Genomic DNA, 20225 nt, shown 5'->3' with positions numbered 1-20225 from the left:
GAATTATCCAAAATATGGCCGAGAAATTGTGAATTTGTTCTTGTGAATTCATACCCCTCACTCGCTTACCCCTTGCAGTGTGCATGCACTAATGGCTTCCTTTATCTCCAACTACTGAATCGTCATAAGAAGAAACTGGGTGTTCTCAGAAAAAGCTTTCATATTCCAATTATTAAGAACTTGAGCAAAATCCAGCAAATAACACGCGAAAGTTCATTCGATGAAAAATTTATTCTACAAAATATTTACAGTAATACGAACAGTCGCCAACACAGTGCATTCAAACCACTGTTAAGTGCGAGTATCAATAGTGCGCAACCTTCCTCGAGAGAAACTTACAGCTGCGTGTTAAATGCGTTTACACCTATCAGTCCAATTGAATATTTTTCACGTTTTGTTGAATGCGGATCAATACTGGAAACTGCGTTTATTTTGAATATCGTCCAACACGCTTTGTAACTCGTCGTCTTCGAAACGACCTTCCAAACTGTAATGAAAACACGATCAGCATTCGTATAAACCGAAGCTAATTCGAACATTTGCACATCTACCGTCTCGCGGGTAGTGAAAGGTCATCGAAGCAATATTTCACTTTGCATTGAATAGATGCTCACTTTCCACCCATGGATTTACCAATCCCCTGCGTTTTCCCCGATTTAACTATGTGATTACTCAAAATTTCTCCAGGTAAAAGCTGTTACAATTCATTCATTTTTCATTGAATCACGTACTGATAAAGAAACACATGGTCAATCAATAAATATCCAAGTTCCCCCAGTTTTCCAGGTTTTTGGTAAAATTCCTGAGTAAATCGGAGAAATTTCTAGGTTTATGTTACATAATTCATTCATTTTTCAGTGAATAACGTACTGATTGAAACACACACTCAAAAACAAGATCCAAATTCCCGGAGTTTTCAAGGTTTTTGGTAAAATTGGTTAAGATTTTTCTGATTCCCTGAGTTTTCCGGCCAGCAGCCACCCTGCTGAACTCGGATTTACTAACCTGGGTATCAGCGCCTTCGCCTCTTCGGCAGTTTCCGGACATAGATTCGCCAGCGCCGCCAGTTCAAATTTATGTAACATCTTTTTCTGCATTAAAGTGCTGAAAATCGAATGAATGAAAACAATTGTAACCTGATGAGAGAGTATTGATTAAAAGAGAGATTCTAGGATAATAATTGTGACCCCTATTTTCTGTTTCACATTTCACCATTTGAAATAATCCTAAAACTTCGAGTAAGATCATTTCAAATCCCTGGTACATGATTTCCTATCAAAATTCAAAGCGTACTTGACTCGAATATAAGCCATAGTCAACGATGATTGAAAGCTTCATGTTAATCTAATTAGATTTCTAGATATAAGCTACGTCTACACTAGAATTTTGAACCCGGGTTATGCATCTCTACTACGCTCGTAACATAAGTCCAATGCACACAAGTTCAATGCAGAGTTTTCCGCGAAACCCCGGTTTTAGGAAACCCTTCTTGATAAAGAAGGGTACACAACGCATTGAGCCCGCGTTCGCGTAAATAAACATTTTCTCTAGTATAGATGGTAAACTCGTGTTCAATGCAGCGTTCGGGTGCCACAATTGACCTTGAACTGAGATGGGTTCTTACATTCTTACTACCGTTAAGTGTGGATGCTACTCGCTGCAAACGCAGGTTTTCATCGAACCCCGGTACATCGAAACCCATATTCAACGCGCTAGTGTAGACGTGGTTTAAGGGTTCATGTACCGAATTCCATGATTATCCTCATTCGAAAAAGAAGTCATCGAAAGCAGAGACGAAGAGGTAAAAGACCTACTTTCTGACGGCGGCGATGGTCTCCCGGTTTTTGAATCGGCTGATTCGTTGCGTATAATTCAGCGTTTTCATGAAAACCTCCGATAATTCTTGTTCTTCTTCCGCGCTTTCGTTCTGCGTTTTCCGATGTTCCAGTAACATTTTCACCTCGGAGACGAGCAATGATTCAGCATTCTCAAATTCTACAATACAATATCATATAACATAATACATTTTTATTCAATATCATCGCTGGTCCGCTTAGTTAGTAACACAGTTGGAGTTAAGATAAAGAGTTAAAATAAAAAAGTTAATAAAGTTAAAATAAAATAGCAGGTTTTCAATCATTTCGATTGAAAACCTGCTTTATTTATCGATCGTATATCATAAACGACACTCAATCTTAACAAAAAAACTTTTAAAAACCTCCCGCCATACCCAAGATTTTTTTTTGGAAAAAAAAAGACCAACAATTTTTTCTATTTGGTCTAAGCTGTTTAGCTTGAGCTATGATAGATGGAAGAGGATATTTTGCCGATGCAGCATTATTTAAGTAACAAACTGGCTCCTGTTATGCGGGAATCTGCACTATATCTACATACACGCATGCGTGAAAGAATAGGGTTAGGTGAGGCTATATATAAATGAACTCATCCGGCTTCCAGTCGTGTACTGTGGCTCAGTGGGCAAGCACTCTACTATTTTTTCGTTCGGTTTCAAATCCATTGCAAGTCAGAATTCTACTGTATTGCGCATGCGCTAACCGTACTCCGTAACCGGAGCTGTCGAAAACCGTAACTGGAGCCACATCGTTTTAGTAAATGCTGAATTTTGTTAACATCTACATGTAAAAACATATATTAATAAAAGTAACAATAAAATTGTCTTATTATGTTTAGGGGTTACCGTTTGTTTTAGAGCGAGGGTAGGTCGAGTGCTATATGTAGTTAGTAGTTAAATCATTTGGTCGGATTCCCTCGGAGGTCTAGTGTAGAGATGATACGCCTAGCAATATGCTGGCCCGGGCTCAAATACTGCTCTATCCGCAATATTTCGGTTCTTACTATTTTCTAAAAGTCACACACTCCAGTGCACGTGTGCCATGTAAATAACCCAATAAGAATGAGTTGTCCGGAAAACAGCGTTAACAGGAATCGACAAATATCACCTGCCTGCCTGGGCCCTACTAGTTACTGTCTGTCACACCTGCTCTCCGTGCGACGTTTTCGTTCGTAATTTCGTTAATAATCAGGTTATCTCTAAATATTGTGCATCAATTTGTTCAGCAAGGAATTTGCATTCAGAAATAAATCATGAAGTGGCATAGATTTGTTTGTATTTTCATCTATCAGCGATAGTTTACCTAGCATACGCTCGCATAATGCTGAAAAACGGCTTTTATGGCCCGTCATGTGGCGCCACCTACTGTATTTTGATATGCTAATGAGCAGGGGATGACGTCACTGTAACGTTTCCGATCGAGCGTCCGCGGAACGGATTTTTCAGCATTACGCGAGTGTATGCTGAGTAAACTATCGTTTATAAATGAAAACAAAAACAACTTTAGTAGAAATTGTTGTTTATTTCTGAATGCAAAGTCCTCGCTGAACAAATTGATGCTTAATAAAGGTAGATAAACTGTTTATTAACGAAATTACGGACCAACACGGGGAGCAGGTGTGACAGACAGACAGTAGTTTGAATTGGGCGGGTGAGGGCAGTTTTTAGGTGTCCCTCTCTGGACTGTCCTGGTTATATCCCTTTCCTAACCACAACCCTGCGTACTGACACCACATTGGAAACCAAGTCCTCTTACTTTACCCCACATGTTTCCTATCAGATCTACAACTGCACTGGAGGAGGATCAAAAAGCGGAAAGGCGAAAGCCCCGAAAACGAACCCGGAAGTCGAAAGTGCGATCCGGATTTGATCTTAATAGCTTATTTCTAGCAGAAATCCACTCGACTAAAATAGAACCAGCACTGAACAGAAGCAGCCGATTCAAATGTATCATCTTCTGAATATTGAAACGATATTTACCGCTTGGAAATTGTAATTCTGACGCATCTTCTTCTTGCGTGTCGTTCGGCACGGCCGCCATTGTTAAATGTTGTAGGAGCTATTTCGCACGACTCAGACCTAATACCCGTAGGTGCTGCCACCATCAATTCAATTCAAATGCAATTCTTTAGTAATCTTTATGTTACATATCACATCTGATTTCCAATTTCAATCAATTCGCGGTGCGACACGACACGATTCGGGTGCGTGGGTTTCGAATGTACTGTTGTTGTCATCCGGTGCCAGCGAAAAAAATCGCCACCCGTTGGCAATATTTTGGGTCAACCCTTTTAGAATCATCATTGTGAATTCCGAATCCATATCCTAAAACTTAAGAGTAACGAAAGGTTTTTGACAAAAACTGATTTATTAACAAACTGCATACGGATGATTGTATACGTCATACTGTACGGAACGGTAATGTGAAAACCAGCAAAACAAACTTTTTGGCAAATTAGAGAAAAGAAAGTATTGAAAGGATTTATGAGGTTTGAAAGTAATATGAAATTCTCGCGGTGGTGTATATCTGTGGTCATTATTGCGGAATAGCTGAACCATTTAGTAAACTTTTAACTGTCCGTCGACAATTAGAATCTGAAATAGAAAATAAAAGTCTGATAGGGCCTACAGTATGAAATTTTAAATGTTCACATAAATGTTTGCTGGTGTATCATTGACGTTTGGATATTGGATATTGATCATATCATTTTGTACTTGAATTAACATGGATTAAAATTTAGAATCTTACGTTAAATTTCAGATGTGTACAAGGTCTTGTTTGTCTGGTTTGAAGAACTCGCGCGCAATTATTCAGACATTTCCGTCTACGCTCCTGTATGCCTTCGCCGAACGTTTCGCTACAAGCCGACCAACTTCCCCATTCGTTCGAATTATCATTCACTGCAATATGAAAATAAACGATATAAACGCGACGATTATAGTGCACCAACAACCCACCGTCAATAACCAGCCATCGTTGGGCCAGAATTTATAGATTGAATGAAAACTCACAATTAGAACGAGATGTTGTTATTTACAGTCAGTCATTTTTATTTCCCATTTGGGACCCTGAGACATATGGCGTTATAACCAATCTGGCATATTGTAAAGAATGGTATTTCATCGAAACTGAGATTGAGCAAATTTGTTCTCTGAAACACGTCTGCGCTAAGAGAGCGTGGTGTTATAACAGACTTCGACTGTTTATAAACGGTGTTATATAACTGTTTTTTCACTGTACGCTGCCTCATTTGAGTCAGCTTTTACTTAAATAATGATTTCACAAGAATTCGCATCCCCTACTATGTAAGTTTGTATCATAAAAACCAAGTAGCAATTTCATATTGAAATAAGTACAAGCGTTTATACATGTATTGATGTAAAAATGTAGACGACATCTTGATCTCATAAAGCGGATTGGAAAATGTCTTCTACAAAGTATTAATTGAGACGGCCAAAAATCTTCCGGAAATAGATGTTCCGGATATTTCTGGCTTTATTCCGGCGAAAAATCCTGCCGGAAGTATCTGAATTTGTGTTTTGCGTAATTTCTGGACAGGAGTGAAATTGCCCGCTGTGAAATCGACGTAAACCGTCTATATGTCATGCTTAAGTGTAATTACTACGATGACTGTCATCCCGATAACCATCCCAGTTAGTGATATCGCGATACGCCATCATTCATGTTAAACCGGGCTCTTGTCGACCTGACGACCATACTAGTTAACGTCGTCAAACTTTCCCTCGCGGGAACGAAGGAAAATAATGAATGCAACTTTATCTATAATCGTCATAGATTCTAGTTTCTTGTTCGCTTACATATTTTGTAGTTAGCAGTCTGTTCTGGTTTCGCTGTTTTTTCACTCCTCAAGCGCCGCTTTGACAACAAATCGTTCAGAATCCTTTCATATTTCGTCGTATTACTTTCATGGCTTTTGCCATCACCTGAAAATATAAGATTTTGCGATATGAATATACTGACATGTACCACGAGTCGAGTCATCTTCAGAAATGAGGAGCATAAGCGTTTTTTAAGAACGTCTAGTAATGCGTGACTAGATTTTGAAGGATACCGGATGAACACAGAATATAGAGAAAAACTGAAATCTCTATTTTACCTTTGGGCAGCGGAATAGCTAGAACGGTAGTTACAACAACCACTAATAAAACTGCATAACACACTGTATTCATGATTTCTGTAATCTGAGGTGTATCGCGTCAGAGACCGAATGCCTGAAAAGGAGGTTATGCCAGATCGAAGAATATGCTGTAAGGAAAAAGTACAAATAATTGATAATTTGTACTTTTAAAAAGCACTTGCTGCTTGTATCACTATTAATCGATCAACTACACTACACACTGAAAAACGCGGTTCAGATAGATGTTCAAAAACTTACTTGTGTTGCTGTCGAGGAAGAAGTCAGTACTGCTGGCCAGGGAGGCAAACCAATTCAAATTTATTGGCGTTATGCTCAGCATAGATATCTATCTATACAATTTCGTTTCGAGCAAGTGACACTAGTTGTCTAATGATCAATATTAATTGAGTTGAAATTAGCGATTTCAGTGCCTTCTTGAGTATAAGTCCAATAGTCTCTGCTCACATTATCCTGATCATGCGTGTCTACTCGGGAACCCTCATTGTGACCGAACGGGTCTGCGAAATTAGGCAATTAAGACAAGTTCTAACGGATCATCCGAAAATTAAATGGATTCATTCAGTTTCAATACATGAAATTGGCAATTTTTATTCAACACCGGTTTGCATTATTACATAACTGTGTATTCTAGTTTTGTTCCGTTAAGTCACCCTAAGTCAAATGAACCCTCGTGGCGGACAACGTTTGCGCAAAATAACCTTAGTCAAATCAAGTCAATAAACCAAAAATATTAAGAGGGAATAAATAAATCCCTAGTTCAAGATAAAGGAATAAACACACACGAAAACATGTATCAATAGAAACTTTGTTGTCAAAGAAAACTTGACAGGTACATAATCAACAATATTTAGTGCAAAGATGATGGATAACAGAGATAATATAGATGTCAGCATGGATAGTGGAAACAGGCCTTCTTTCTACTATCCATGCTGGAAAAATAGCTAGGCCTTAGAATCCATGGTATTATAATAGTATCCACAGTTATATATTTACAACGCGATACCACAACATTGGAGATCAATTCCATCAGACCACAATTTAGACCCTGATGATTGTCGAATTTGGTAATGAAAAATGAGCTATTGAAATAACAAGAAAAATACTTACGAAGAAAATATTGGCGCCTGGTGGAAAATGGGGAATGTAGTAATATATACATATAGGTGAAATGTGACATGGAGGTTTGTTTATTTGGGGATTATTTTCATGTAACTAGGGGTCCAGGGACACCATGGTCACTTCGGATATGGTGTAGATTAAAGTTAGGCATCACCCACAATACGTCAGCTGTCATTAAGTAAATGTTATAACTTTTCACTAGGTGTCAGTCCATGGGTTATATATTATTTGCAATAATTTGTCATTATCAAATTTTCTGCTTTTAGGAATGACAGGAAGGAAGCAGCTGTTTCGTGTTTGCCGCACCCTGTTGCTTTGAACCCGCATGAACAGTGCCTCGTAGGTTACAGTATTAAGTGGGTTAATTACTTTTTAACTGCTTTCGTAAAGTACAATGCACTTTCGATGACGTTTTGTGTGACTGTTTAACATCTCTCATTCGTAGTGGCTTATGGAAAGTTTTGGCGTTGGAAGCGCAGCGACTGCAGCGGGGAAAGCCGCGGCAATAATTCATTGAATGACTTTTTATTTTTCTTAGAATACCGCGTTTTTGATCGAAGAAATTAAGTAAATTCGCCGCGGCAATATTTACAATCTGTCCAAAATCGGCATTTGGCCGCGGCAATAAAAAATTGCTTCCAACGCCCTACGTCTTAGGAGGGCGCCAAAAACTTTGTTAATTTTCAACACGGTGTGATATCATATATATACATATATATATATCAGTCTGTCACTCGGTTTATCTCTGCTTGATATAGTACAACAAACATCTAGGTCTATCGTCTATGAGATTTGTGAAAATCGCTAACTTTTTAGTACACAAAAATGTGTACGAATGCAATCCGTGAAGTATAAATAATACATGTTATCTATGTAGGTTTCTACCGATAACTGGTGACCGGTACAAAAGAGAATGTAGTTTTGCTTATAAGAGAGTTACTAAATGCAATGTCCAAAATCCAAATGTGTACGAATGCAATCCGTGAAGTATAAATAATACTTGTTATCTTTGTAGGTTTCTACCGATAACTGGTGACCGGTACAAAAGAAAAAATGTAGTTTTGCTTATAAGAGAGTTACTAAACGGACGACGTGTCTATAATCTGTTGATTCGGATATTTCAATATCTTATATGCAAGGAAAATCGTTGCAAAGAGTAAGTACAAAATATTATCATGATAAACGTAAAGGATTCGATAGTAATGAACGATAAATCAGAAATGATTTCTTTGCATGGATGTTTTATATAAAACGTTTACTAGTCAAGGCTCTATATTTGAAGCCTAAATCATCTAAACCTAAGCTATAGATTTGCACTCGTTATTTCAATGCAATATTTCATTATACATCCAAACGATTGAATTGTGTTTTGTGATTTGGGGACAAGATCACGCAGGAGTAAAATTATATAGATTTACTGATAAGAAATTCTTTTGAAAATCAATTGCTATTTTAATTTGGATGTCTGATTTCTTCACTTTCAGCCAAACATGGCATACTATATGAAACCTCGACAGTCGACTGCTACGATTCCCTACCTACCTATAATCGGTGAATTAAAAGATGGCCGCCAGGCGGTTATAGACCTATATAAAGCGGAAGAACACGAGGCCGATCTTCATAGAATATTGAAACGCATCGTAGAAGATGGCGATGCCTATCCGCAGGAATCCGTGGACTCGGTCGAAGAATTCCGAGCGTTTTATACGACGTTTGACGTTTTTGTTTGCAAAGACTACGATACGGGTAAAGTGTTCGGGGCGTTCTACGTGAAACCGAACTACCCGGGACGATCGTCGCATTACTCCAACGGGGGTTTCATAGTCGACCACGCGGCGCGCGGACGAGGGGTCGGACAGTTCATGGGCAGGAATTATCTGTACATAGCTCGTGATCTGGGCTACCGAGCCAGCCTATTCAACCTCGTCTACGTAAGCAACGTGGCTTCGCTTAGATTATGGCGGAAACTGGGATTCACGGAACTGGCCGTCCTTCCGAAAGTCGGTAACTTAAAAGGGCAAGACGGCTACGTCGATGCGATTCAATTCTATTACGACCTAACGACCGTAACAGGACATCCAGTGAATTCTTCCTGAAAGTTATTTCTAGTTACAAGTATAATTCAGTAATAACCAACGATGATAGATGATTTATGAATTTGAATCAATAGAAATGAATTCGATGTTAAAGATTTCTATTCACTTTGATTTCATTTTATTCATATATTTTATATTGTCTATTATGTATATATTATATATTATCATGAACATATTCAGTAATCATAAAACATTCTCATATATCATTTTTATAATGCTTTTGAAAATGTACAACAATTCTGAGGTGTAAACGGATATCTTTTTTAAGGTACACAAAATCCGAGCTAACAATGAATGTTGATAAGACGTATACGTGGTAGTACGAAGATCAATCAGATAGCAAAGGGAATGTACATGTACAACGTCTGAGATATGTTCTCACAAGATTAGAGGTCAGTCAACCGGATAATAGCCGGTTTAGACGCACGACCTCAGAATAACGACTATTTGTCGAATCTACGAGCAATTGTTCAGATAACTGCTCGTAGGTCGAATCAAACAGTATCAGTTTTCCCACACAAGGATCAAGGCACACAAATACAGTAACGCAGAGAATGGCGTTTCATTAACTAAAGTAAAATAAAGATAATTTATCTAGCAAAGCTATTATTCAAATTCAGTTTTCAATGTATGTAAGTATTATCATAACTGTTTTTACGGCGTCAAATAGAAATGACTCCTAATGATTGCTACCAATCCTATCCAATCAGAGCTTTTTGAGTTACCCGATATTAGGCCTAATAATTAAATATTCAAGATAAAAAAGAAACTAGAGACAGAAATGAGACACAGTATGAGGCATCTGAGGGATCAGTTAAAAAATGTACTCGTGTGCGCTGGAGCGTACATTTATGGGTTACCCAATTAATTCTTATTTTTAGTACTTATAGATATTACCACCCTACTGGGGTACCCGCAAAACCAGCTATTCCGTCAGGTGGCGTGACGAGCAGTTGGTTGTTCGTTGTCGTTGTCAACATTAGTTCATTTTAAATTGACTATGAACTGGATTTTTAGACTCCTGAATCCATATACTACCACAGGACTCATCAAATATGAAATACTTACATTCTTCTGATCAGATATGGGTATAGTCTTCATTGATTCATTTAAGAGAAATGTTCATTCAGATTTAAATGAAATGTAGAATGAAAAAGAACGCGGACGACCAACTATCTACTAGCGAACCTGGCGGATCCTCGACTGCCATAAGTGGAATCCTCGATTGCCACAGTAGCACTGCGGGTACCCCATTGATTTTTCAAAGGTTGCGCATCTTATGAAACATATTGCATGACGGACGAAAAAAGGTTGGTGTACTCATTTAGGATGGATAAAATGTCGATCGGTATAAAAGGACTATTCTCGCAAGCTTTCGGCGCCAAAAACTATCGTTATTAACGCTTGTTGTTACGACAGGGTTTTTAATACTGATTTGAAACGGTTTATTGTTGCCACCGAAGAATTTCATTGCTGACAAAATGTTTATTCTTTTCGGAGAAAATGCAACCGTTTTGAAGTGGCTGGAAGAATGCTGATGCTGATGGTGATCGAAGCCAAACTGAAATTAACCTTACTGTACCGAATTTTCTCGGTTAGGCGCTTTGAGTGTAATAATTAGGATTACAGATTTCATGTGTTTTAAATTCGTTGATATTCGTTCCATACGCCCAATTCATTTTAGTTTGGGATGAATATGGATGATGTCAGGATTTATATGGATTCCATTTTTATCCTTGAGCTGTCTGGCGCATTAAACGATTATGACCAATGAAATGCGTGTATACATTCTGTATATATTCAATATACATTCGGAGCGCGAACACGACGTCGAGCAGTACTCGAAATTAAAACTACTGACTCCAAATAGTTTCAGGGTCCATGGTTGAACTGATAATCTATCTCTGAAATAAACAAAACACGGACATACTTGAAGAAACATCGGTTATTGAGGAGAAAAAAGAGCATAAGACGATGATGAAAGCACTTCCAGATTGGTTACGAGAGGAATTACATTTCTTCTTCGGGACGTCATGGCCGGTTCTTACTGTTCTTGTTTTAGCCGATTTGCCTCTTCTAACGTGTACTATAATGGTCGCACAATCGAATCTGATTTCGCAAGCCGCCTTTTCTCTTATAGACACGCTTTTTGGACTACTCTTCTCATTTGGTATGGGTATGTCGATGGGTATAGAAGGACTATTCTCGCAAGCTTTCGGCGCCAAAAACTATGGTTATTTACGCTTGTTGTTGCAGAGAGGATTGTTAATACTGATTTGTAGCGGTTTATTGTTGCTGCCACTGAATTTCACAGCCGACAAAATATTCGTGCTTTTCGGACAAAATGCCACCGTTGCTGAGGAGGCTGGACGGATGCTGATGGTGATGTCACCCGATAACATTTTTGTGCTCGCAAATGCTCTTTTTTCGCGTTTTTTGATGGCACAGGATATTGTTATACCGGTCGTTGTTGTAGCAATTTTGAATAACGTTATCACCGCGGTAATCTGTTACGTCATGGTTGTTGTACTACGTTTGGCCAGTCTAGGTGCGGCCATCTCTTTACTCGTATTTTTTTGCATCAATACAGTTTGCATGGCTATTGGATCTTCTCTGGCCAATAAAGACACTATCGCTATATACAGAACTAATATGGACATATTTAAGAATCTATGGGAGGTCGCTTGTATGGCCTTCGGGTCAACAGTATCAGTTATGTGTATCACGACAGCTCTGACAATCGGTATCTTCTTGACCGGTACGTTTGGAGCGGTTGAACTTGTAGCATTGAGCGTCTCGTTGCAAGTAATATATTTTAACCTCAATATATTATGGGGCATAGCGGAAGTGTGTAGTATGAGAGTTGGTTTCTTGTTATCATCCAGGGACGGTCAGGCAGCCAAAAGAGCTTTGTTCTTTTATCAAAGTATTTCGATGATGGTCGCCGTAGTTCTCGGTGTATTGATTTGTTCGCTTCACGCTGTTTTAGCTCTGCGTCTTGCCACTGATAGTTTGGTCGAAGCCAAACTGAAATTTATATTTCTGTACATTGGAGCAACTATGCCCCTTTTTGCTGTGGATGTTATATTTAATGGGGCAATTCGAGGATGCGCTAAAATAGCCATAATTACAACAACGTGTTTAGTGACCTTACTACTAGGAACATCGTTAGGTCTGATTCTACTATACGTTACACGCTTAGGTGCTATGAGTGTGATAATCGGATACCAGAGTTCGTGCGTTTTAAATTCGTTGATATTCGTTCCGTACGCCCTATTTGTTTTAGATTGGGACGAACAAGCTAAACTAGCGCGTCACAGAACTACACATGATGTGAAGTTAATTCAAGGCGGAACCGGAAAAGGAGAATCGGATTACAGCACGTTTGATTCAACGCCCAGCGCCGCCGTGAGGCGAGATTCATCATCAAAAATAGTAAATGGCTCAGAAACCATACAATAAATCAAAAATAATTTTGACTTCATTTTTCATTCATCCGCCTCCAATTCTTCGGATCGCAATTCGCACAAACTATCATTTGGAAAACTATTCTCCAACCTTGAGATAATGCTCAAGCCAGATTCAGGCTGTCTCTAGAATTCTATCTAACTAAATTGGCACAAACTCTTAACACCGTTACTCTTAACACCGTTTGGGCTATGTCTAGAATCATATGATGTTCGCAGGAGCAAAATATTGACCCAACAAATAGAAACATACTTTCGAATTAGATTTAACCGATTGGATTCAGATTAGGACGCGTCGCGGGAGTTTTAGATAATAGGGTAATTTTGTAAACAGATAAGAATTGCGCATGCCACACTCTTGAGCGAGATACAAATAAAAGAACAACATATAACTATATATCTGCTGCTGTGTTAATATCATTTTGGGATTTAGGATTCTTTTAGTCAAGTAAGGAAATACGTCGACTTACTGGAGGTATTCATTTCTTCCGATACGTGCTGTATTCATCATATCATCAATATCATATACAAATAATCACTGATTTCTTTTCAACGGTTCAAAATGATAATTCACGATTCATGATAGATTCAATTGAATAATTCCCCTCACCGCATAGAAACGTTGAGGATTCTATACGCATTCATACACGAACCATAATAATAGGTTTCAGAATTCATCATCGTGTAAAACGATGAATAAATTAAGATTAGATATAAACTGACTGACTCTTATTACTGTAACTACGTACATATATAAATATATGACAATAGCTGATTATCATCGGATTGAATATTACATTCAGAAGTATTAGGTGTGTTATCACAATATGACGCTGGTATAGTCGAAAATGTTTTTCGACTAGACATTTACGTATTATTAGGCGCCAATATGTACACTTAGACCGAAAGTGATAGTTCAGTGTTATCAAAATAGTGAAACGGTTTTCTGAGGGAGGACCACGACTCGACGAAAAGGTGCCGTTTACATCCTAAATGGCAAGCAGATCTACCAAGGTAACGTATGACTGTTATCAGTTGCGTCGGTAGGAGTCGGTAGGCGTCGCGTTGCTTGTCGACATAAGTCAGGCTTTCGAGCGCTGGGCGTGTGTGACGTTCGATATACGAGAAAAGTGTCTTTTATATATATTCTAAATAGTTATATTTTGATTATAAGCTAAATCGCAAATCTTTATATTCTACTATATCTTTTATGATAATCAATTCATATGTTCAGTTCAATGAGGTTTTCTATTTTTTGGAGACACTTTTTGAGTCAAGTTTCCTGCATGTCTTCCAAAACTGTATTTTTTTGTCCTGAAATCCTTAGAAATGATAAGATACAATAATTGAAAATAAAGCTCGTATCGAGTGTCAGAGAGAATAATAAAAACAAGGTTTTCTGTCTTTGGAGGACACGTAAAGTGAACACTCTCACCTTGATAAGTAATTGGAAAGTGTGTAATGTTCATTTCAGGACAATGAATCTTGTTGATCATGAGGCAGAAGTGAAACAGAATTTCGTGTGCTCGGTTTGAACAAAATCGGTAAAACAAGCGACAGAGCTACTGGAGGGAGAAATGAAACCACTTCCGGTTTGGTTACGTGAGGAATTACGTTTCTTTTTTGTGACGTCATGGCCGATTGTAGTTGTTCCCGTTTTAAACGAATCGCCTTTCTTAGTGTGTACCATAATGATTGCACAATCCAATCTGATTTCGCAAGCCGCCTTTTCTTTGGTATGCACGTATTTTGGACTCCTATACTCATTTGGCATGGGTATGTCGATGGGTATAGAAGGACTATTCTCGCAAGCTTTCGGCGCTAAAAACTATCGTTATTTACGCTTGTTGTTACAAAGAGGGTTGTTATTACTGATTTGTAGCGGTTTATTGTTGCTGCCACTGAATTTCACAGCCGACAAAATATTTATACTTTTCGGACAAAATGCAACCGTTGCTGAGGAAGCCGGAAGGATACTGATGGTGATGTCACCTGATAACATTTTTGTGCTCGCGAATGATATTTTTACGCGTTTTTTAATGTCTCAGGATATTGTTAAACTGGTCATTATTGTAACGATATTCAACAGCGTTATCACTGCAGTAATCTGTTACGTCATGGTTGTTGTACTACGTTTGGCCAGTCTCGGGGTGGCCATCTCTTTACTCGTATTCTTTGTCCTCAATGCAGTTTGCATGGCTATTGGATCTTCTCTGGCCAATAAAGACACTATCGCTATATACAGAACTAATATGGACATATTTAAGAATCTATGGGAGGTCGCTAGTATGGCTCTCGGGTCAACAGCATCAGCAATGTGTATCACGACTGCTCTGACAATCGGTGTTTTCTCGACCGGTACTTTTGGAGTGATTGAACTTGTAGCATTGAGCGTCTCGTTGCAAGTAATATATTTCAACTACAATATATTTTGGGGCATATCGGAAGCGTGTTGTATGAGAGTTGGTTTCCTGTTATCATCCAGGGACGGTCGTACGGCCAAACGAGCTTTGTTTTTTTATCTAGGTATTTCGATCATGGTCGCTGTAGTTCTCGGTGTATTGATTTGTTCGCTTCACGCTGTTTTAGCTCTGCGACTTGCAACTGATAGTTTAGTCGAAGCCAAACTGAAATATATATTACTGTACATTGGAGCAACTTTGCCCTTATTTGCTGTAGACATGATGTTTAATGCAGCAATTCGAGGATGCGCTAAAATAGCCATAATTACAGCAACGTGTTTCGTGAATTTAATAATAGGAACATCGTTAGGATTGATTCTATTGTATTTTGCTCGGTTAGGTGCTATAAGTGTGATAATAGGATTCCAGAGTTCATGTGTTTTAAATTCGTTGATATTCGTTCCGTACGCCCTATTTGTTTTAGATTGGGACGAACAATCTAAACTAGCGCGTCACAGAACCACAGACGATCGGAAGTCAATTCGAGGCGGAACCGGAAAGGGAGAATCGGATTACAGCACATTTGATTCAATGCCCAGCGCCGCCGTAAGGCGAGATTCATCGTCAAAAATAGAAAAAGGTTTAGAAACCATACAATAAATCAAAAATAGCCTAACCGAATTTAATCATTCTTCCATTTTCTTCAGTTTCTTTGGATTGCAATTAGCACTAACTACGATTGAGAAAACTAATCTCCAACCTTGAGATAATGCTCAAGCCAGATTCAGACTGTCTCTAGAATTCTATCTAACTTGGCACACACTCTTAAGCCCTTTTGGGATATGTTCACAGGAGCAGCACATCGACCTTCATATAGGAATATATTTTCGAAGTAGAAATAAACAATGGAAGTTAGGCACACCATAGATGTATAGATTTAGGGAATTTTTGTAAAGAGATGAGAATTGAACACGCCACGCTCCGAGCTATAGACAAATATAAGAACAACATTTAATGATATATATTCTGCAGCCTGTGTTAACATCATTTCGGCATTGAGGATTCTTTCGCCGAAGTTTAATAAGTGAAAACATCATGATTATTCCTTTTATGTGTAGAGTCGTAGCTGCCTCTATACACAGTGCAATTCACTATTTCGTACCGATGACGTCGACTTACTACAGGTATACATTCATCGCAGTCGAGGATTCATCATTTCATATCATCAATATCATATACCTAATAAAATCATAAAATCACTGATTTCTTTCACTGGTCCAAGACTATGATTCATGATTCATGGTTGATTGAATCTTTCCCCACCTCGGAATCCCCCCGCCAAATTTGATAACAGTCGACTGTTTCTTTGTGTTACGTATGTGTTGTACTTGTTAAAAATAAGATTAAACACGATGTGACATATCAATTTGCCATGCAGAGTATTGAAATGTAAGAGGATTTTAAACGCATTCATACACGAACCAGAATAATAGGTTTTAGAATCCGTAATCATGTAAAACGATGAGTGAAATAAAACTAGATAAAAACTACGAACTGACTCTTATTACTGTTACTACAAATATATATTACATACATATCGCACTTGACAATAGCTGATAATCATCAGATGATATTACGTTCAGAAATAGCAGGTGTGTCATCAATATGACGCTTATAGAGTCCAAAAGTTTTTTCGACTTAATATTTACACAGTAGGCGTAATCTACATTCAAAATTGATTTTCACTGTCCGCATAGGGCAATTCATAACGGAATAAGTTCAAACGAAAGCGATAGTTCAGTGTTATCGAATAGCGAAACGGTTTTCAGAGGGAGGACTATGATTCGTCGAAAAGGTACCGTTTACATTCCAAATGGCGAGAAGAAATATCAAGGTACAGTATGTTCTCAGTTGCGTCGGTAGGAGTCGGTAGGCGTCGCGTCGCTTGTCGACAAAAGCCAGGCTTTTGAGCGCTGGGCGTGTGTGACGTTCGATATACGAGAAACCTGCCTTTTCTAAATAGTGAGATCTTGATCGTAAGGTAAACCATAAAATCTTTATATTCTAAAATAATTTTTACAATAATCAAATCAAATGTTCAGTCCAATGAGGTTTTCGATTTTTTGGACACGCTTTTTTTAAGCCAAATTGCCTGCATGTCTTCCAAAACTGTCATTTTTGTTCTGAAATCCTTAGAAATGATCACAAAACCAGTTTTTCTTTGTTTGAAGGACACGGTTTGTGTGTTTGCATCTGCAAATATTAAAATGGTTTAAGTGAATACTCACATCTTAGTAAACCATTTGAAAGTATGTTATGCTCATTTCAGGACGATTAGTCTTGAAGATTCATGAGGCGGAAGTGTGCTCAATTCTAACAAGATCATTGACATAAGAAAGATCAACAAGCAACGGGAAGGAGAAATGAGACCGCTTCCGGATTGGTTACGCGAGGAATTGCATTTCTTTCTTGTGACGTCATGGCCGATTATAGTTGTTCCCGTTTTGACCGAATCGCCTTTTTTAGTGTGCACTATAATGATTGCACAATCAAATCTGATTTCGCAAGCCGCCTTTTCTTTATTAAGTACGTTTTTTGGACTTCTTTACTCATTTGGCATGGGTATGTCGATGGGTATAGAAGGACTATTCTCGCAAGCTTTCGGCGCTAAAAACTATCGTTATTTACGCTTGTTGTTACAAAGAGGGTTGTTAATACTGATTTGTAGCGGTTTATTGTTGCTGCCACTGAATTTCACTGCCGACAAAATATTCATACTTTTCGGACAAAATGCAACCGTTGCTGAGGAAGCTGGAAGGATGCTGATGGTGATGTCACCTGATAACATTTTTGTGCTCGCGAATGATATTTTTACGCGTTTTTTAATGTCTCAGGATATTGTTAAACCGGTCGTTGTTGTAGCAATATTCAACAGCGTTTTCACCGCGGTAATCTGTTACGTCACGGTTATTGTACTACATTTGGCCAGTCTAGGGGCGGCCATCTCTTTACTCGTATTTTTTGTCCTCAATGCAGTTTGCATGGCTATTGGATCTTCTCTGGCCAATAAAGACACTATCGCTATATACAGAACTAATATGGACATATTTAAGAATCTACGGGAGGTCGCTAGTATGGCTCTCGGGTCTACAGTATCAACAATGTGTATCACGACAGCTCTGACAATCGGTGTTTTCTCGACCGGCACTTTTGGAGTGATTGGACTTGTAGCGTTGAGCGTCTCGTTGCAAGTAATCTACTTCAACTACAATATATTATGGGGCATATCGGAGGCGTGTTGTATGAGAGTTGGTTTCCTGTTATCATCCAGGGACGGTCGTACAGCCAAACGAGCTTTGTTCTTTTATCAGGGTATTTCGATCATGGTCGCTGTAGTTATCGGTGTATTGATTTGTTCGCTTCACGCTGTTTTAGCTCTGCGACTTGCTAGCAATAGTTTGGTCGAAGCCAAACTGAAAGTTATGCTTCTGTACATTGGAGCAACTTTGCCCTTATTTGCTGTAGACATGATGTTTAATGCAGCAATTCGAGGATGCGCTAAAATATCCATAATAACAACAACGTGTTTCGTGAATTTAACAATAGGAACATCGTTAGGATTGATTCTATTGTATTTTGCTCGGTTAGGTGCTATAAGTGTCATAATCGGATTCCAGAGTTCATGTGTTTTAAATTCGTTGATATTCGTTCCGTACGCCCTATTTGTTTTAGATTGGGACGAACAATCTAGACTTGCGCGTCACAGAACCACAGACGATCGGAAGTCAATTCGAGGCGGAACCGGAAAGGGAGAATCGGATTACAGCACGTTTGATTCAACGCCCAGCGCCACCGTGAGGCGAGATTCATCGTCAAAAATAGAAAATGGTCCACAAACCATACAATAAATCAAAAATAATTTTGACTCATTCTTCCGTCTCTTCGGTTTCTCCGGATTGCAATTAGCACTTACTATGATTTGGAAAACTATTCTGCAACCTTGAGAAAATGCTCAAGCCAGATTTTGACTCCAGCATTCTCTCTAACTTAGCACAAACACTTAACACCTTTTGGGATATGTCCGGAATTGATGTTCACAAGAACAGCACATCGACGTAACAAATAGAAGCATATTTCCAAAATAGTGTTAATCAATAGGATTTAGATTAGGACGCGCCGCGGCAGTTTTAGATATAGGGGATTTCTGTAAAGAGATGGTTATCGCACACGCCACACTCTTGAGCGAGATACAAATAAAAGAACAACATACAACGATATTCTGCAGCTTGTTTTTATAAAATTTTGGGTTTGAGGAATCTTTCACCGAAGTTTGGAAAGTTAGAACATCATTAAATCATTCCTTTTATGTGCTAGAGCTGTAACTGCCACTACACAATGCAATTCACCCTTTTGTCCCGACTGGTATACATTCATCACATACATGGATTCATCATATCATTTCATATCATCAATATCATCGACATATATTCACTGATTTCTTTCGCCGCTCCAAAATGATGATTCGTGATTCATGATTGATTGATTATTTCCCCTTACCTCGGAATCCCCACCAAATTTGCAAACATTCGACCGTTACTAAGTGTTTTGTTTTAAAAAGACGATTAAAACATAATGGTGACGTATCAATTTGCGATGCAAATTTTTGGAATGTAAGAGGATTCTAAACACATTCATACACGAACCAGAATTATAGGTTTTAGCATCCATAATCATGCAAAACGATGAATAGAATAAGATTAGATATAAACTGACTCTGATTAATGTTACTGCATATTTATACTTATATACATATCGCATATATGCTAGACAATAGCTAATCATCATCAGATTATATCATATTCAGAAATATCAGGTGTGTCATCAATATGACGCATATATATTCGAAAAAAAATTTTCGACTAGACATGTATTTGCATAATATAAAGCGAACGGTTTTCTGAGGGAGGAACACGATTTACCGAAAAAGGTGTCGTTTACATACTAAACGGAGAGAAGAACTTAAAGAGCGCGTATAGCGTGTTTGATGTTCGCTATATGAGAAAAGTGCCTTTTTATATAGATACTGTAAATAGATAGAAGAAGATCATGATTGTATAAAATAAACCAGA

General features: G+C 38.3%; 5 protein-coding genes across 5 annotated transcripts; 3 read left to right on the top strand and 2 right to left on the bottom strand.

Moving 5' to 3' along the window:
• Positions 1-223: 223 nt before the first annotated feature.
• On the bottom strand, positions 224-3903 carry LOC141908618 (DNA-directed RNA polymerase II subunit RPB4-like). The gene is made up of 4 exons (XM_074798722.1): positions 3833-3903; positions 1815-1995; positions 1006-1104; positions 224-487 (listed from the first exon to the last, which is right to left on the bottom strand). The coding sequence occupies exons 1-4, from the start codon at positions 3891-3893 to the stop codon at positions 409-411; spliced, it is 420 nt and encodes a 139-aa protein (XP_074654823.1). The 5' UTR covers positions 3894-3903; the 3' UTR covers positions 224-408.
• Positions 3904-4411: 508 nt separating this feature from the next.
• On the bottom strand, positions 4412-6294 carry LOC141908559 (uncharacterized). Its single transcript, XM_074798656.1, has 5 exons — positions 6250-6294; positions 5971-6119; positions 5672-5797; positions 4602-4753; positions 4412-4447 (listed from the first exon to the last, which is right to left on the bottom strand). The coding sequence occupies exons 2-5, from the start codon at positions 6041-6043 to the stop codon at positions 4412-4414; spliced, it is 387 nt and encodes a 128-aa protein (XP_074654757.1). The 5' UTR covers positions 6044-6119; positions 6250-6294.
• A 1756-nt stretch (positions 6295-8050) lies between these two features.
• On the top strand, positions 8051-9820 carry LOC141908840 (uncharacterized). Its single transcript, XM_074799063.1, has 2 exons — positions 8051-8287; positions 8616-9820. The coding sequence occupies exons 1-2, from the start codon at positions 8264-8266 to the stop codon at positions 9225-9227; spliced, it is 636 nt and encodes a 211-aa protein (XP_074655164.1). The 5' UTR covers positions 8051-8263; the 3' UTR covers positions 9228-9820.
• Positions 9821-11201: 1381 nt separating this feature from the next.
• Positions 11202-12689, top strand: LOC141908558 (multidrug and toxin extrusion protein 1-like). Its single transcript, XM_074798654.1, has one exon. It carries the CDS (start codon positions 11202-11204, stop codon positions 12687-12689), a length of 1488 nt encoding a protein of 495 aa, XP_074654755.1.
• Positions 12690-16836: 4147 nt separating this feature from the next.
• LOC141908912 (multidrug and toxin extrusion protein 2-like) lies at positions 16837-19640 on the top strand. The gene is made up of 2 exons (XM_074799198.1): positions 16837-17137; positions 17426-19640. Exon 2 carries the CDS (start codon positions 17520-17522, stop codon positions 19002-19004), a length of 1485 nt encoding a protein of 494 aa, XP_074655299.1. The 5' UTR covers positions 16837-17137; positions 17426-17519; the 3' UTR covers positions 19005-19640.
• The last annotated feature ends 585 nt before the right edge of the window (positions 19641-20225 follow it).

Source organism: Tubulanus polymorphus, chromosome 7 (genome assembly GCF_964204645.1).
Source record: "Tubulanus polymorphus chromosome 7, tnTubPoly1.2, whole genome shotgun sequence".
Taxonomy (NCBI): domain Eukaryota; kingdom Metazoa; phylum Nemertea; class Palaeonemertea; order Tubulaniformes; family Tubulanidae; genus Tubulanus; species Tubulanus polymorphus.
This window is presented reverse-complemented; position numbering and strand designations above follow the sequence as displayed.

Excerpts from the sequence above, each read along its gene's own strand:
- LOC141908618 (XM_074798722.1), bottom strand. The coding sequence starts at position 3,893 with ATGGCGGCCGTGCCGAACGACACGCAAGAAGAAGATGCGTCAGAATTA. Across the intron at positions 1,996-3,832 it reads AGAATTACAATTTCCAAGCG|AATTTGAGAATGCTGAATCA; the intron begins GTAAATATCGTT and ends ATTGTATTGTAG. Across the intron at positions 488-1,005 it reads GCGAAGGCGCTGATACCCAG|TTTGGAAGGTCGTTTCGAAG; the intron begins GTTAGTAAATCC and ends TTTTCATTACAG.
- LOC141908559 (XM_074798656.1), bottom strand. The coding sequence starts at position 6,043 with ATGAATACAGTGTGTTATGCAGTTTTATTAGTGGTTGTTGTAACTACC. Across the intron at positions 5,798-5,970 it reads AGCTATTCCGCTGCCCAAAG|GTGATGGCAAAAGCCATGAA; the intron begins GTAAAATAGAGA and ends TTATATTTTCAG. Across the intron at positions 4,448-4,601 it reads GTACACATCTGAAATTTAAC|ATTCTAATTGTCGACGGACA; the intron begins GTAAGATTCTAA and ends TTTCTATTTCAG.
- LOC141908840 (XM_074799063.1), top strand. The coding sequence starts at position 8,264 with ATGCAAGGAAAATCGTTGCAAAGA. Across the intron at positions 8,288-8,615 it reads AAGGAAAATCGTTGCAAAGA|CCAAACATGGCATACTATAT; the intron begins GTAAGTACAAAA and ends CTTCACTTTCAG.
- LOC141908558 (XM_074798654.1), top strand. The coding sequence starts at position 11,202 with ATGATGAAAGCACTTCCAGATTGGTTACGAGAGGAATTACATTTCTTC.
- LOC141908912 (XM_074799198.1), top strand. The coding sequence starts at position 17,520 with ATGAGACCGCTTCCGGATTGGTTACGCGAGGAATTGCATTTCTTTCTT.